The 18,298-nt window shown below is 48.6% G+C and overlaps 1 protein-coding gene across 1 annotated transcript in view; it reads left to right on the forward strand.

Annotated features, from left to right (window-relative positions):
- The window catches only part of LOC134067227 (pleckstrin homology domain-containing family G member 3), a gene marked incomplete in the record, with an annotated part of 50,365 nt that overhangs the window by 3,407 nt on the left and 28,660 nt on the right, over positions 1-18,298 (forward strand). Inside the window, 1 exon segment of the mRNA XM_062522369.1 lies at positions 5,906-5,976. Within this exon segment, the coding sequence (XP_062378353.1) occupies positions 5,928-5,976 (49 nt within the window).

Below are 18,298 nucleotides of genomic sequence, written 5' to 3' on the forward strand. Positions count from 1 at the left end.
GTTGGCCAAACGGCGAGCTGTTGACCTGTGTCATAAACGCAGAGTGCTGCTGTGGTGTGGTGTGGTGTGGTGTGGGAGAGGCAGCGCTCCCCCAGCATTGTGTGAGCCGTGTGAGATTTTCTTGAGTGGGGGGCAGGGTGGTTGGGAAAGGGTAAGAATGGGGTCAGGCTAGATAAACAAAACCATACCACTGAAATAATAAAGACTGTTTCGGTCCAGAAATCTCCGCAGCCACAGTTAGTTTGTCAGTTGGGATTTTTTTTCTTTGGGAGGTGGGGGGAGGGCATTAAACCCCCGTCCTCCTCCTCGTCATGTAAACGTTATGACGGCGTTTTTTGGGAAGCGTTCTCATCGCCCTTGCAAGCAAGTCTCGAGGGGCCCCAGTGCCCTCACGGACCCTGTGCCGGCTAGGATGGCTGATGTTAAGAGCAGAGGCTATTTGTGGTCTTTCAGATGAGGCTTTCTGACAGGGCGGAGTCAATTCCCCAAGTAATGTCTTTGTGTGGAAGTGTGTATTTAAAGTATTGTGATGAACTGCGTCCGGGAAGCACACACTACAAAGTGTCCAAAGTGATGCTTTTCTGGAATATGTCAGTTTCGTTGTTTGACATTCTGATATCATCATGAAAATTGATGTTCAGGGAAAAAATGCTCTGGGACTGTATTGGGCTCTGCTCTGAGTGACTAAAATGGCATCAGGACACTTATAAGGAGGGTGTAGAGTGCACATGGGGATAATATATACTCAGATGGACGCTAGTAAGAAATGCTCAGTGAAATCACTTACAGTGTGCAGTAAAAGTTGCCCAGAGTTTTTGAGTGTTTGTCCTCTATGCTCTGATGAACCTGCATGACCATTGGCTTGCATGTTACTTGAGCTGACCTTGGATTTGACTTAACATAGTCACGTATCATCCTTGTTCAACAATTTTTGTCCAACAGCTGCAACTCCAACTGGACCACCCCTTTTTTTTAATCTCTTTTATCTCTGCTTTAGTGCTTTGGTGCAAAATGAAATCATATTCAGCAGCATGTCATATGATGCACTTCCTTCCTCCATCTCTGTGACCTTTCTGACCCCATGGAGAGAATGGGAGAAGGGCGTACTCACCTTAAGGGCTAACTTTGGCTCAGTTTGCACTTTATTGGTCCCTTTGGGCAGGTTAACCATGGGTATCCCAGTATACCAGTATCCCAGGCCTATACCCACAGGAAGGGTTTCTTGGAAGTTTCTCAATGAGGAGCAGGAGAAATCGTAAAAGATTGTTTACAGTTCCTGTGTTCAGGAGATTATTTATGAGATGCACGTTTTTCTTTCTGCCAGGGGTTGTAATTCAATTAAACAATGACCACCTTACGTAACAGTGCAGGAGGCTGTGTGTGAGTTTTGTTATGACTTTTTATATTCTGCACACACATACTGTATTTATACACACAGACAGACATCTCTGTGTATAAATATTTCACATTTCACATGCAAAGTGAACAAATTCATGAGGCAAATTGCCATTATTGCCTGACATTTAACACACACACACACACACACCAGGACCTGTGCTGTTGGGAGAACTACTTTGATAGCATTGTTAATGCCTTATACAGTATGTTTAAGTGTGCGTCTGGTCCATTCTGCGCTCTCCTCAAGGGCTTGAGATAAGCTGCTGTTTGAGCCTGAGCTCAGGCCCTGTGCTGAGGGGGGGAAACATGTGGGGATTACAGGGCTCCTAGATAGCAGCTGGAACAGCGCCCGCTCAGACCCAGCAAGATTCCACAATCATCTGCTGTCAGAGATGTTATCAGCTACAAGGAGCGAATGAGAGAGGTAGATAGAAAAGATTTAGAGAGCGAGAGGGGTAGACTTTTAGGAGAGTGATGTCAAGAGAGAGACCGAGAGACAGGGAGAAGTAGTGGGGGAACATGGGTGGGTGCAGGGGGAGAGATTGTGTGTTAGAGAGAAAGAAAGATGGACAGAGAGAGAGTGAAAAAGAGAAGCACACAGCACAGGGAAGGCGCATGGAGGGGCTATGAGTGGGACGGAGAGAGAGAGAGGGAGAGAGAGAGATGGGGAGAGAGGGAGGGCTTGATGAAGTGTGTGAGAGAACAGGGCATGAGGGAGAGTGAACAAGTGAGAGAAAAAAGAGAGGGAGTGAGGGAGAGATGGGAGTGTGGGGAGGAGGCCCTCCATTTCCACTCTTTAAGCCCATGTCCATATGATCCCCCTCAACCCCCACCACCTCTCCATCTCCCTCCATCCCTCCCTCCCTCCCTCCACATCTGTCTCCAATTAGGAAACAAGCTCCAGGCCTCCGTTTGGGAGGTTCGCCCCTCGGTTAACACACTTATCAGCTGTGGGAACAAATGCTCTCCATTTGTGTGTGTGTGTGTGTGTGTGCCGTTCGGGTGTCTGGCCTCGACCCAGGTGAGCAATTACAACGGCGCATCGGCCTGCGGGGTGTTTACTCAGCGGAGATTATGGAAACAATAACAGCGGTCATACAGAGCGAAAGTTTTTGAAAGTTTTGGAATTGATTTGTAACACTTGTTTCAACCACAATGTTTTTTGTGTCTTTTTGTTGTGTGTTTTTTTTCTTCCCTCTCTCTTTAAAAGCTTCCTTTTTTTGTTCAATGATTTCGTTGGTCCTGGAATACTGTGAGAGCCCCGCTAAGCCTGAGTTATGTTGTCAAGCTTGCGTTCTCTGCTTTGTCTTTGGCCACGTTTTCCATGTTCCATGGCTGTGTTTTTGAATGTCAAAAAAGCCACGCACATCCAGGCAAACTTGTATCCCAGGTGGTACAAATGAAAAAGTATAGTCTACACACTAGATACTGCTCCCTAATTAACTTCATGTTTTTAAACCACCATGCGTGACATTTCAGGCCCTTTTAGGAAGGGCTTGTGTTGAATTTCAGTCGTTTTCCATGATCTAGGCTATTTGGCCTTATCCATGTCCGGCCAGATGACCGATTGAGTCTCCTATTTTCGAGGGGAATTCTACTCAGGCTTTTTGAAGTGGGCATTGTTGGCTGTGTAAACTTAACAAACATTCCTGAGTATAGCAGGACCTCAAAGAATGATATGTGTGCTTTTGTGTTCAGGCAAAGCAAAGTAATCCTTAATCGCCCTTTTATTAGCAATACGGGCTGAGATGAATGAATGGGGCTTGTAAGCCAACAGAACTTGAGATCAATGAACATCCCCCCTTTTTCCAAACTTCTTACAAGCGTTTTTCTTCTCCCATTCACTGTGAAGCACTCTTTCTCACTCACTCACTCACTCACTCACTCACTCACTCACTCACTCACTCACTCACTCACTCACTCACTCTATGACAGTCACCTCACTAAATACTAAATACTGAGTATGTATGTATGAGTGTATGCAGTGGATATTGAGCTAAGAGGTTGAGGGAAGAATCTGAGTTTTGAACTAGTTATCTGATTTTTTTTCTAGAATTTTGGGAAATTGTCCAGAAAAGTCTAGTGTAATCTCTGGTAGGAAGGGATTCTGTAGACTAGTTGGCTGAAAGCAAGTTGGTAGAAACTCCACCAAGGTCATGGGGGTCAAGGCCCAGAGAGCTCACAGAATGCTGAAACATGTCTGTCTGCACTTGTTGTCCACTCCATCCTCTGTACTGTGTGTGCAGTGGAGGCATTGGCTAGATAATGATGTGAGTGTGGCTGTGGCTGTGGCCGTGGCCTGGAAGTGAGGGAGCCTTCCTCTGCTTCCTCTGCTTACTCACTCATGCTGACCCTCCCGTGACATGAAAGCTTTGCTCTCCCTTCAGCAGCGGCAGGCCGTCGTTTCGGACCAATGACGAGCCCACTCTCCGGAACAATGTCCGTCCATCCTAATCCCTGAAGAATTTCAGCCGAGCTCTGATGTAGCCTGCGCCAGAGTATGCGGCCCTTTCAAAGGCCCCCGACGGCTGTGATGATAGCTCACCAGGAATCACAGCCCAGGCCCTCAGAGGTGAAGTCTTGTGGATTAATTTAATTCAATTTCATTTGGGAATGGAGATTTAACCCAGCCTCCCCCCACCTCCCCAAATTCTCACACACACACACACACACACACACACACACACACACACACAGACTATCTCCTCTGCAGGCCTGTGCAATGGCTTCAGTGATGTGGGAAACAGTCATTTGGCGCTTTGACACGCCTCATCCACATGAGAGAGCTAGCCGGGGGATTAACAGAAGAAGACTTTTTTGAACTTCTGCTGCAGCTGGAACTTCTTCCCCTTTTGGGCCGATGTAATGAGCGCTGGTGCTTCTGCCTGGACTGTTGGCCACAGCACCTCAACCTCCGGACCCTCTCAACTCGGCCTCTGTCCCAAGCTTGCCACACAGACCAGAACCTGGTGAAATGTTTAAGTTCGCTGTAGCCTACAGAAACTGTGCGTCATAAGGATTTTTCATTTTGACAGAGGTCCTGAAAAGCTTAACATTCTTTAGGTGGCCATCTGGACTTCTTCAGCCCAGAGTGGCCGTGATTTAGTTGGCCTCTTGGTCCACTTAATGCACACACACTGTACAGGTATTATCTGCAGACGTGGGGGAAATGGAGACGAATAAGGGGGGAGATCCTAAAGGGGTTTTCAGGGTGAACCCCGGCGTTAACTTGTATCCATCATCTATCATTTAAACAGAGGTGTCGGGGCGCCTGGGAAGCACCTTTTATTAGATGCTGTAAAAATTTAATTGAGCTGTGATTGAACATGGGGAAAAGTACTTAAGAATTAGACACGCTGCGCAAAAGAATAAAATGCTAATTAAAAATAAATCTTAGTCCCACAGCTGAAAGAAAAGTGAGATTAGTAAAGAAGAATACCAACAACAGTGAACAGACACCAACCGGTGAATGAAAATAAACTCCTTAAGAAGGAGTAGAAAAGAGAGTGAAGATGTGGAGTGGCGCGCGGCCCATACGAGGGTCATCATGAGTCCTTTGGAGTGTCCGAGCCCCGGCAGAGAGAGCTTTACGTTGGCGAGCGTCTGGCACAGAGGAGCACAGAACACTGAATGACTCTGTGTGCTGGAATGAGCGGAATTCTTCCCCCTCTGACCGGAGAGATAAGACCCATGGAAACACCACTGTGTGTCTACGCTGAACACACACATACACACACACACACACACACACACACACTCACACACACACACTCACTCACACACACACACATATCATGTACACACAGACCATATACACAGAGACCATGAGGAGCTCACACACACACGCATCTGTGTGTCTGGGTCTGTGATCCACGATCACGCAAGCGCTATAAAAGCATGACTGCATGGCCGTGTATATCATTAGCGCAGTGCTGAGACTGACAGGGCTCCATAAATAAGAGAGTGCTGAGTGACGGCTGGAAGCCCCCCTTGTGTTGTTTTACAGCCAGCGCTCTCTACAGACGTAATGGCTGGAAAGGCCCTTTTTGTTAGCAGTTTTCAGACACGCAGGTGGAAGGTGTGTTGGTGTGTTAGGAGGGAAGGGTTTTTTTCACAGTTTTTTTGACATGGCCTTTGGTGATAGAGGAGTTATTCACCACCGGACGGAATGATTAGAAATATATATTTGATTTTATTTCCTTGTAGTTTGTTGTCTTTGCACACTTGCCTTAGTAAGCAAACATTGTGTTCAGTGCTCTGGTTATTATAGTGCACTCCATTGCTGTAGGTCACTGTAGATAAAACCTGTACCGTACCGTATCTTGTACTGTATCTTGTGTGTATTCTGTGTGTATTCCCCATGGTTGTCTATTCTCTTTGACGTAAACCTCTCTCTCTCTCTCTCTCTCTTTCTCTCTCCCACCCTCTCCCTCTCCTCTCCCTCCATACTCCCCACTCCCTCTCTTCTCTTCTCTTCTCTTCTCTTCTCTTCTCTTCTCTTCTCCAGCAGGCTCAGCTAAGGGAGTGACATGCCAGAGGGCTCCCACTGGACTCTCCACAGCAGCCCAATGGGAGAAGGTAAGGCCCAGCCTGCTCTCACACTCCATAAAGAGTGGACGTGTCCTTCCTCATCTCTCTGTGTTATACACTCATATAATACTGTATATCCTCTAAACACTTCTGACGACAGCCACAAGTGATAACATTCACAAGCTTCACTTGAATGTTATGTTGCCACAGCAACGGTGATCAGTTTTGCGCTCGATCCGGTCTAAATCTGACTTTTATGGAGGTTTGAGTTTTTTCCCGCTCTCAAATAGACTAATGGCCCATCACCCCTAAACACAGGATGCGATTGTCTGAAGCCATCTTGCAGTTAATATCTCTAGACTAACACTCATGTAAAGTTGTAGCTGTTGACCCAGAGCCAAGAATAGCCCTGTGTGGCAGTGCTGGAGCTCACGTTGGCTGGACCCCTGCTCTTTGCGAGGCCCAAACAAGTGCAGGAATGTCTGTGAATCATGCCCAATTAATATGATTAGGCTCTGGCAGGTATGGCCCAAACCCTGGCACTCGGACCCCAATAGCACGATTCAGTGTTTCCATGCCAACAATTCCAGGAGCGGCGCCAAAGTCAGGGCTGTGGGTTGGGTTATATGTATGTGCTGCACTGTTGTGTTTGGACTCTGGAGCTCAGGATTTATAGGACCTTCTGCACCAGGGCAGTGTGGAGGGGGTGGGGGGGGCGTCTGCGGGTGCCAGAGACGTCGTTGTTGCCCCTCTGCCGTCCCTCTGCCCCTCCTCTCCAGCTGGCGAGGGCAGTTGGCGTGGAGCTGCCACCCTGGCTGAAGAATGCCCTTCGTGTCAAAGGCTCCCTTCTCTCCCGTCCCTTTCCTTCCCAGGCCGTGCCTCCCCAACGCCAAAAAAGGGGCCCGGGACTGGGGCTTTGGGCGGTTGGTGTGTGTGTGTGTGTGGTGTGTGTGTGTGTACATGCACCACCCTCTCTCTCTCTCTGTCTGTCTTTCTGTTCCTCTAAGCGCTCCAGCGTCTGTATGCTCCACTCCTGCGGACTCTTCGCTGCTCTTAATCTGCTCCGTGTCTGGGCACAGGCCCCAGATCAGGGATTTTTATCAGTCTGTCGCTCGCGGACCTCCTTCTATTTATAACCCCAGTGCATCTGTGTTTCTGGGTCTTTATTCCCCCTTCTCATCTCTTGCGTGGGTGGATGTTTGTAACCTGGTATGCATGGGGCCAGACGTCTGCTGAAAGCCTTGTTCTTGGGAGAGACTGCTGGACGAGCCCTGCTTGGGATCTGCGTGGGGACGGTCCAGGCGAGGACAGCACAGCTGTGAAAGCGTACCGGTCATCTGCAGGGCCAGTCTGTGGGACTGAAGCGAAGTGAGAGAGGCAGAGCGAGCGCTGGAGGGAGGGAAAGAATGCGACTGCTGAAAGGAGGAGCTCAGAGCTCTCTGCTCCGTGTCAAGGTAAACAAACAAACAGACACACACACTGAGAACAACACCAGCGGTGTGTGAACGAAGGGCCGTGTTAAAGTGACACCCGCTCTTGAGCTCACTGCAGGCGTGAGCCACAGGTGTGTAAAGATTTGTACAGTTGGACTGGAGAGGCTGAGTGTTTTGGTTGCACCAAAGCCAGCAGCTGAGTCCGCATTAGTCCCAGTCCACATTTGGCCCTGATCTGTCTCTGATCCGGCCCACATCTACAGTAGTCATCATCTGGCACTGAGGTCTCCCTCACTGCCATACTGTCTGCTGCTCATTACTTTGTGTGGTTTGGCTGTTTTCAATATTGAAGGTCATCTAACAATTGACTTCATGGTGAAGGTCAGAAGTGGGTGTTGTGATGCTGTTTCCACATAGTACTGGAAAACATGATTTGGCCACTGGGATTTAAGTACAAAGTTTAATAAGTTTACAACAGCAATCCTCTTAGGAGCTTCTTCTTAATTCACCACTTGGAGCATGTGCTGTGTTTATGCCCTTGGATGCCTGTCAGTATGACATTAGTCAGAAACATTCTCCGGCCCTCTCTCTATTTCTTTCTCTCTCTCTCTCTCTCTCTGTGTGTGTGTGTGTGTGTGTGTGTGTGTGTGTGTGTGTGTGTGTCTGTGGTGATTACAACAAAGACGCCACTCTGTTTTCACACACCCTGCTGTCCCTCTCGTCTCGCGCGTATGATCAATGTCCCAGACTGAGGCGGACCCTAAAGAAAACAGCCCCCTGACCCCAGTGGAATTCAGCTGGGCCTGTACAGCCCTGGGGCCTGGAAGTGGAGGAGATCCATGGACTGATCCCAGGAGATTTTCCAGGCCACTGGATCACTGACCTTGGCTCCGGGAGTGTCCTACTCCCTAGGTCAGCGAATGACCAGACAGCAAACACACACACACACGCACACATAAATATGGCCCTGTGTTGGACCAGTTGCAGGATGTTTGCTGTTGGAATTATGGCAGACACCACACCAGAGCATCTGCTTAGTAAATATTCTAATTATTTGGGTGCAACACATGGGAGTATTTCTGCCCCCGTCCCCACCCCACGTTTCTATCTTGGGGTAGAGTTTTGTACCCGGAGACAGGGGGGTGGGTAGAGGGCCGTTCTCGCCCCCTGTGGAATTTCACCAGCCCAAGATTTACTGTCCTTTTATCGCATTGTCCCCTATACCGTCCTCTCTCTCTCTCATCACTCCCACTGGGGATGATTTTACTGCGGCCAACAATGGCTTTCTCTTCCAGTGAATTAGGCCGATTCTTCACAGTCCTTCAGCTGCGAAGGAGCCCTTTTCGCTTGTGGCACTGCCAAAATGCTATTGATAAGCAACCACCCTCTGCTTAAAAAAGATGCCATACTGCACATTGTTAACATCCATTTAATGAGGTCCTGCAGGTTGCCATAGAGACTTGTCGTGGCCCCCTCGGTGCTCTGCACTGACCTCGTCATGCGGGAATGCATTGCCTCATTCTGAAGAAAGCCCCCCCGCCACCCCCTCTCACACACCCTGAAAAAATACAGTCCTCTTTCTCCCGTGCACCCCCAAAATCTCGCCTCCTGACCAACCCCCTTACCCTCCTTTCTTCCCAGATCCACTCCTACACACACACACACACACACACACACACACACACACACACACACAAACACACACACTCTTCCCTTCATCCAGCTTCCATTGCAGCTGTGGCTTGATTCCACAAGGAAGTGCTAACAGGGTCACTGGTTTCTGCTGCGGATTTTCAGGCTGGTGGTAAAGTTTACAATGGCCTCACACCTTTGACATCCAGCTGCACAGATGGCTTGTGTCGGCGGCCACAGGAAGTGGGGATTTGCGCGGCCCAGGCTCCAGGGAACAGAAGGGGGCTCTTGAGGGCCAGGGCCTCCGTAATAGCGCTCAGGCTAATTGGCTCTGGTGCTTTTGCCTTTATTCTCCAGCATGGCTTTGCTAGCATCAATGGTGACCCCCGCGGAAAAACATTGGGTTTAGCTTGGGGTCTGTCTCATTTGATCTCTCACTCTTTCCCTTCCATGTCCCAGCCCTCTCTCTCCGTGGTTAAGTAAAGAGCTGTACTGCAGTCAGTCCCATGGAGCGAAGACTTCCTCGTGCTCCTCTTTGATCATACAGCCAGAGATTCTCTTCCTGAGCTGGCTGAGCTCTTGAGGTATTTTCACACAGGAACTGTCCACTGTAGGAGAGGACATCAGCGCTGACCGCTGTATTTTCATGACCTTTCTTTGGGTGTCACAAACGAGAGAAAACACTGGGGCTCCTGAGTGGCGGCTACATTTCGTAATCCTGGAAAATCCGTTTTTTTCTCTTTTCTTTCTCCACCTCGGCGCTCCTGACATCTGATGCTTAAGGACGGTTAGCTGAAGAGAAGGCTTCGCTCTGTTCTCAGAAGCCTCTTGATCGCCTCAAATTACTGGGTAGACCTGTAAGAATCCACCAGCGTCTTTAAAACGCTGCTGTAAATTGAAGGGGGTTCTGGGCGATTATAAAGAAGAAGGTGACACAGGTAGCTCTTACACGTGCGTTACGAGATACCTCACTCTAAAAATAACTGGAGGCATAATTTGGGTCATTTGTAAGAGCAAGTGGGGCATAGACAGAGAACCGCCAGTCAGTAGTTGAGCGTCTGAATGCTGTAATTAAGCTGTCATTGCCTGCAGCTCCGTGGAGCATATGGCAACCAAATGGGGAGTCTTCAGAAGTGCCTGTTAAAAGTATCAACACACGAGTGGCTGTTTGGGGTCTTAAGCACCTGTTTTTTTCTCTCTTTTTGGGGGGTTATTTTCCCTTCTTTTTCTGCATCTCTGTGATGAATGCGCCGGAACTGACCTGAACTTAAACCAACAACGTCCCGACCTTGACAGCCGCACTGGAATGCTGGACTAGAATTCCCCCACGCTGGTCAGCGCTGCCGCTCTTAACCTGTTTACCAGCCGTCCAGCTAATTATTAACAATTTCCCTGCTCCACTTTGATAGGGGGTGGCTGCTGCTGCCATGGTGGTGTGTAAAGGGGGGAGGGGGGGTGGACAGCACAGCAGGGATCCCTAAGCCAGTCAGAGTTTGAGAAAGGCCCCTAACAAGCTTTTCCTTTTGCCAGTGTTTGTCAGACATCAAATCGACTCAAGCTGCGACAGCAAAGCTGCCGTGCTAATAAGAGGGCAGCGCTCCGGTGACTTTAGCTTTGTGGCGCGTAATGGAATTTGCCGCTGGTGGCCTCCTCTGACTCCATGTTACCCATAGACCTCAGTGGCTAAGCCCTCCATGGCCACAGTCACGTCTTAAAAGCTACCACCACCTCCTCCTCCTCCTCCTCCTCTTCCTCCTCCTTCTCCTCCGCTCCACACTACATGCCCAGTGGGGCTGTCTTTTGCCACTGCTGCTGTGGAGAGGGAGGAGACTTTCCCAAGGGGGATAAAGGCAGAACCACATGCCCCCTTGTGTCTTCCATTACCCCTCCATTGGCCTCTTGGGAACCCCTGGTGTGGTTTTTGTGGTGCATGTGGGATGCATGTAGGGCCACTGATGGCCTTGTTTGGATGTAAAGCGGAGGGCCCATTGTGGCCTTTGTAGTGCGGTGAGAGGGGTGACTCGTGAATGTTAAGGGCTCGGGGGTGGGGGGCTGATTGACTCTCAATGGTTCAATTGAACTGATTAATGAAAGCTGGAGGCACCATCGGGAGATTCTGGCCGCAGCTGAATGACGAGCCACAAAAAGTACCAATCAACAAATTAGAGGGATGGGTTCCCTTGGACATGCTCTCCCTCTTTGTGTGGGGAGAGAGGGCCATCCCACTCAGAGCTCGGGGCTTGTCTTTCAGCACTGAGCATGCAGAGAAAAAGAAAGAAAGACAGAAAGAGAAAGAGTGAATGAGAGAGGGAGAGAAGGGAAGAGAAGGGAAAAGGGAAAGAAAAAAGGCTCTCACAAAGACTCAATCTTTCTGTTCTTGTTCTTTCTTTTGCAGCAAGTCTAAATTGGCTGAAGGGGGAATGGCTGCTATCGTTGAGGTTTTCAGCAAAGTCAAGTGCAATTCCTCTCTCTGACAGGAGGAGGGGCCATTCAGGACAGACACATAATTATGAGGGGATGATAAACGAAGCTTCAGCTTTGCTTCTGAGTGGGAAAAAACAGTGTGACAAAAACATTTGTCAAGACACTTGTTCTATAGAATGCAGCATTCCCATCCACTAGAGGAGTTCCTTAGAAAGCGCCCAAAAGCGTACATTTACATGGATCGGCAATTTGTATCGTTTACAAACTGCTGTGTCTGGTGTTGTTCACAGAGGCCTGTGACTGTAGCTCCTCCTCCACGATTCTTCTGTTTTCTTCATCTTGAGAGAGGAGACAGAAAGAGTTTGGACAGGAAGGAAGCCCATGATGCAAGACATCTTTCAGTGCAGGCCCAGATCGGGTGATGTCATGCTAAACGAGGGTAAACACTCCATTGGCCAGATGCAGCAGTGAGCCGTGTGTGTGTGTGTGTGTGTGTGTGTGTGTGTGTGTGTGTGTGTGTGTGTGTGTGTGTGTGTGTGTGTGTGTGTGTGTGTGTGTGTGTGTGTGTGTGTGTGTGTGTGTGTGTGTGTGTGTGTGTGTGTGTGTGTGTGTGTGTGTGTGTGTGTGTGTGTGTGTGTGTGTGTGTGTGTGTGTGTGTGTGTGTGTGTGTGTGTGTGTGTGTGTGTGTGTGTGTGTGTGTGTTGCTTCTCTCTGCTCCACTGGTGTCATGGTGGATTCGTGAGAGGAGAGAGCATTTGCATGAGCTCAGCCAGCGGTTCCTCCTGCCAGGCCCCAGATTTGGTTATGAACTACTAGTCATATACCCGCTCTGAACCTGTGCCAACATACTGGTGATAAGACTGCTCATGTTCAGGACTCATGGGGTTGAGAGTTACATCACAGCCCAAGGCATAAAGATGGGAGTTGTTACGCAACCCATACCTCTGTGCTAATCACAGTCAGACCACAATTGATGTCAAAAAAACACAACAGAGAACTCTTTTGTTCAACATAGAAAAAGTCCATGCCAGGGTGAACTCCATCTTTGAGGTGCCTTTTATTCTTATTAGTGTCATTTGATCTCCCACTGCCTTTGTTATTGAGTCGTAAAAAAGGTGTGTGTGTGTGTGTGTGTGTGTGCATGCATCCTAGAAGGGGAGAGGGAAGCCTTAGAAGGATGTTTCGTTAGGTGTGGGAGTGGCATATGATTCATCCCAGCTCTGTCTGAATGAGCAAGGATGATCCAAACATCTCAAAAGCAGAGAGAGAGTGAGATAGAGAGAAAGAGAAAGTGTGTGACAGAGAGAGAATCAGAAAGACAAAAGTGTGTGTATGTATGACAGAGAGAGACAGAGAGGAACTGGGGAAGAGAGAGAAAAAGAGGTGTGAGTGAGAAAGAGAGAGGGAGAGAGAGAGAAAAGTGTGAGTGTGTGTGTGTGTGTGAGAGAGAGAGGGAGAGGATGAGAGGCTGTTCTTGATGGGGACGTGAATAAGTAGTGTGCTGACTGTCAGGAAGTGCTGTATCTCACTCTTGCGCTGCGCTCCGACTGATAGGAATGCCTCACCTTGCTCTGTAGCACACACCTGGGTGCCACTGATCGAGCTTTTCATTACCATGTCAAGAGGAAGGTATGTGAAGACATTTCTCAAGTGATGCCTCTCTGTTGCTCTCAGCTGTCATGTTGCAGGTTGTTTTCCTCTCCGACATGTTTGAAGGCTGATTTTGTTTCCTGGTTGATGGCTTTCATATAATATGTGTTGATATGATATGCTGTGTTTGCTGTGTTGACATTATCTGTGTGGCCAATAGTGTGATTTGGCTTAGAGCTATCTATGCAGGACATGCTCCAAATTTGAATATAAAATATGAACTGTTTAAAAGTAATATTTTGAATATTGCTGTAAAATAATGCAAATGTAACCATGGGCTTAATACGTATTTACCTGAAGTGTAAACATGAGCATAATACTTATTTACCTGAAGTGTAAACATGAGCATAATGCTTATTTGCCTAAAATGATATGCATTATGCACATGATATGCCCTCATGTTGAATTCACAAAGGATGTTCTGAAGTTTTGAATATAGTTATCATTTAACGCTGTCTGGCGGAGGGGATCCGTTGTGTCCAACCCTGTGCTGGCCATGTCTGTAATATCATATGGCTGCTTGTGCCCTGCTGCTCAGGGCCCCATTATGGCTGATTTGACTGGCAGGGAAATGATAATGTTGGAAATAAACAGGTCTGTGTAGCCCAGACCCTGAATTTGCATCAGGTGCACACACACCACACCTAAGTGTCTGTGGAGATGCACTAGTAATCCAGGATAAAGGTTTAGACATAATAACGAAGTATGGAAAAGTCCCAGCTCTAGGACAGAGAAACCGTATAGAGGCTGAATGAAACTGTTGTTGCAGACTCCCTGTAATGTGGTTGGGTTTAAACCCATGTTCATTATGCAGTCTTATGTGTTACTAATTGGTAAAACTTGTTTTATCGCCCACAAAATGACCACTCTGGTCAAGTTTGTACTTTATTTTTCCTGTAGGGAACTGTGTTGTCTGCATTTTACCCATCCGTGGGTAATGTGCACATATCCATACACACACTTGAGCAATGAGCTCGGAGCCCACATACTGTACACACCCAGAGCAGTGGGTAGTTCTTAATCCAGCGCCCAGGCAGACGTTTGGGGTTAGGTGCCTTGCTCAAGGGCACTTCATCCGTGGATGTGGATGTGAGAGAGCGCTGTTCGATCACTCCCACCCACATCTTTCCTACCAGTCAGGGATCGAGTCGGCCACCGTCACAAGTCCGGTTCCCTAACCAGTAGGCCACGGATGCCTCCAATCAGTTAGCGTGCTCCATAAGAATCTGCAGCTTTCCCTTATCAGTTCTACTCAAGGGTTGGACGGGAATACCTATCGTGCTGGTTAGAGTGTTAAAAATAACATATGCCGTGTCAATCAAACTGCTTTTAGGCAAATGCCAAATGCCACTGCCACTGCCACTGACTAAATGTCTAGCTCTGCCCAGGCCTCCTATGTCTAGTGCTACAACACACACACACACACACACACACACACACACTGTGCAGATTGGGATCGGATGCCTTTGCATAGATTCCCTTTGCGGAAGCACCGTGGCCAGGGTCTGTATGGAGGCCTTTGTTTGCCTCTCCTGGAGGACGGATGGAATATGTTTTTGCAGTCTCGGCAGGAGGAAAGACATGAACTAACAGCGTCTGTGACATTTTATTCTCCGTGGCACAGCCTGTGGTTGCAGCCACAGGCATCAGGTTATGGTGGGAATGCAGAGCGAGGATGGGAGAGAACTGGGAAAGATGTGGAGATTGATTGAAGCTCTCGAATGTTTGACCCACTAGCTAATGCCTTTTGTTGTGATTTATGGCCATTGCACTTGAAGCGTGCATGTTATCTACGGAATTCCTCATTATATCAACTTCCTTTTCTAGGCGATAAATCTTCCGAACCCCCTTTCCCCCGAAAAAAAAACTAGAATGCCTATCTCTCAATCCCTTCCACGCTCCTCAACAACTCTATCGTCAGGGTCATCATCTCTGCCGTCAGTTCTGGCAGGTAGCACACAAGTCTCATTCATCTCGTCAAAGCTAAAGGTAGACCTCCACCTCCCTCCACCACCCCAGCGCACCCCAGCACCACCCTTAGGGCTTGAGCACAACATGGCCAGGTGCAAGGTGAGAGGTGGGTGGGGGACATGTGTGAATGATATGAGATGGAAATGTCCCATGCTGCAGACAAATCTCCCCGTTGGCCATTCCCTTAAAGTTTAACCCACTGCGTAGGAATGGCAGGAATGGCTGGTTGAAACGTTTAGCCAAATCGCTATGTCTGGAATTTACCCAATCAATCCCCCAACACTCACCAGAGTGATGCTAACGTGGTGAATTATTTGTTGATCCACCCAGAAGTGACCCAGACCCTCCAAAGTCCTTTTAGTGTATGCTTAACAGATTGTTCTTTTATGGGGGTTTTCTTGTGTTTGGTTGTTGCACTATGGTTTAAGCTGCTTTTGCAGATTTCTGCCGTGTAAAGCTGCGTTTGTACGTAAACTTGTAGATTTGTCCCAAAGTAATTCAAGTACTACACTAGCTCTGTGTTGAGTTCCTTAGCCATGTGGAAGAGGACAGAGACAGTTGTGTGCAGGGCAGGCACTGGGTCAGGCATGAGCGCAGCCCCCCACAGACACAGGGAGTGGAGGAGGGACACAGATGGACCTCCTCCGTGTTGCTGTGCCAGTGTGGCATGCACAGGGCCTGCTCATATGAATGGGCCCTTCTCTCAAGATAGCAGCCCACCAGTAATGTGCTCCAACTGTGTCTGTGCATGTCTCACCTCACCTGTGGGCCAAGGCCGTGGCAACACAAACATCTCCAGTATTGTGTGTGTGTGTGTGTGTGTGTGTGTGTGTGTGTGTGTGTGTGTGCGCGTGTGCGCGTGTGCGCGTGTGTGTGTGTGTGTGTGTGTGCCCTATAATAATGTGTAATATATTATACATGTTGAATGTATAATATCAGTGTTTTAGAAGTGTTGGGTGTGTGTATGTGTGTTTGCGTTCACATGTGCTGTGAATCATGTAATATTTGCTATTTGTGTCTTATTCATGCTGAATGAGCTCAGAATGAGTAGATGTGCTTGCGTGTCTCTATGTGTTTATGGTTGACTCCAGTACCAGTCATCGTAGTGCGTAGTCTGCGTTTACTTGTTTCTCTGTAGCATCCCTTCTGTTAGATGAGTCTTTGCCTTCTCTCTCTCTCTCTCTCCCTCTCTCTCCCCCTCTCACTCTCTCATCTTCCCACTCCCCTCTCTCCCTCCCTATCTCACCCTGTCATTACCTGTACCTGCACGTGGGCTGTGTGAGTGCTTGTCAGTCACCAGTCTAGACGGCGATGACTCTCCCAGCACCCCAGTGGCAGCAGCAGCGGCGGCAGCTGTTCTTGGCTTTGAGACGGCATCTGCATCTGTCCACTTGTCATCCCTTCATCTTCGGAAACTGTTCCTTGAGATTCGGAGAACGTGGAGAGCCGTCTCTCCTCAGGTGTCGGGGCCCTTTTGTTCCGTTGTGCGTTCGTTTCGCGGAGTTTCCGCTGACAAGAATGTAGCCACCTGTCGAGCAACGTCATGGTTAAAATAGCTCTGCTAATGTTTGGTTTACACCAAAACCACAAGCTTGCCCCAGCTGTTGAATGGTGTTTAGTGTGTGTATGTGTGTGTGTGTGTGTGTGTGTAAACCTGTCAGTTTTGCTCATGTTGATGTTTCCCAACAAAGCGAGCAGTGACCTCTTGACTGAATGTTCTGAAGTGTGGCATGCTCCTTTTTTGTTTTGGTCCACGGGAGCACACTGATGTCATTGGGCTCAATCATGTGGAAACGGCTGAAATGCTCAGCGATGGCTTCTTCAGGCAGCCTGTCATGGGGGTGCTGGCTGTGCCCATTGTTTCTGTGGCCTTTGACTCTGGCTGACACAGAGTGGAGTTGTTGTTGGCTGCTCTCTGTGATCCTGTGAGGATCGCTGATCCTGCTTGAGTTGAAAAGTCACACACACATAGACATGCACATACATATATGCGCGCATACGCACACACACCCACCCACACACACGCACACACACACACACACACACACACACACACACACTCACTCCTGTCCACTTGTTATCTCACTCACTTTCTCTCTCACACACACACACACACACACACACACTGACACTCACATACCTCCCCTTATCTCTCTACCCATATGTTCACCAAGTAGTTTTCATTCCATAGGCTCACCACTCTGCCAGATGGAGCAGAGATCATGGCAGCTCATTAAAATGATGTGCGTGTTCGTCCCCCGACCCTTCAACCCCCTCTTTGAATCTTATCTCACACGAGGGGGTAATCAAAGCAACAGTTATCAAGGGTGGCTCTCTCCTGCCAAGCAGTGGTGCAGGTTCTAACAGTACTCTTAACCTCCACGGCAGGTTGTAGCTGTGGGGCTTTCAGGTGCGAGGGCTGGCTATTGTTCCCTCTCGGAACATCTTCATCAGTGAGAATGATGACGAGGGTGATGATGAGACCCTGTAATTGCTTGGCCATGACGCCTCACACTGTTCCAGACTTGGGACGGTGACTCATTCACGCCGTGTGTTTTTCTCCGTTGGGTTTGCATAATAACCTTTTATTGTCCGTCTGATCACCTAAAGCCCAGGTGTCGGAATGAAGCAGCGCCGGCTCGTCAATCCTGGTTTTGGCAGGCGCTGTGCCACGGTTGGCAGCTCATACAATGTCGGCGAGAGCGATTGTGAAGTCTGCTGTGTGTGCAGGTCGTAGTGTGTCCTTTTGGAAAGCGCTGCCTTCTCCACAGTTGCCGAGCTGTCCCTCGCCGCTCTCTCAAGTGTTTTTACACAGGCAGTTTGATGGTAGGCTAATGTGATAATACTGCGGCAATTGCCGAGGCCCCTTCACAGGGGCGTGAAATTGAAATGAGTGCTTCCTGTTGTGTGGTTCATCTGTTGGCCACTTCGCCCGGGCCATTTCCGTGTGTGTGTATGTGTATGTGTGTGTGTGTGTGTGTGTGTGTGTGTGTGTGTGTGTGCAGAGAGAGGAACAAGTGCGCCGTCAGCACCTCAGTAGTAAGACAGATGGTTTTTCGCCTCACGCTGGCATTGGACACACACACCATAGGTGACTGGACAGAGCACTACACAGTGTAGTGTTTTTTTTTAAACTAGGATTGCTGTGTGGCTCCACTCTTTAAACTGTATTTTTACAGTATGTGCTGAAAGGCAAATGTGCTTTCTTATTTTTTGATCACAAAAGCCACAGATTGTATCCCCAAGTGACTCTTGCTGAG

This window comes from Sardina pilchardus, chromosome 20, assembly GCF_963854185.1.
Source record: "Sardina pilchardus chromosome 20, fSarPil1.1, whole genome shotgun sequence".
NCBI classification, from domain to species: domain Eukaryota; kingdom Metazoa; phylum Chordata; class Actinopteri; order Clupeiformes; family Clupeidae; genus Sardina; species Sardina pilchardus.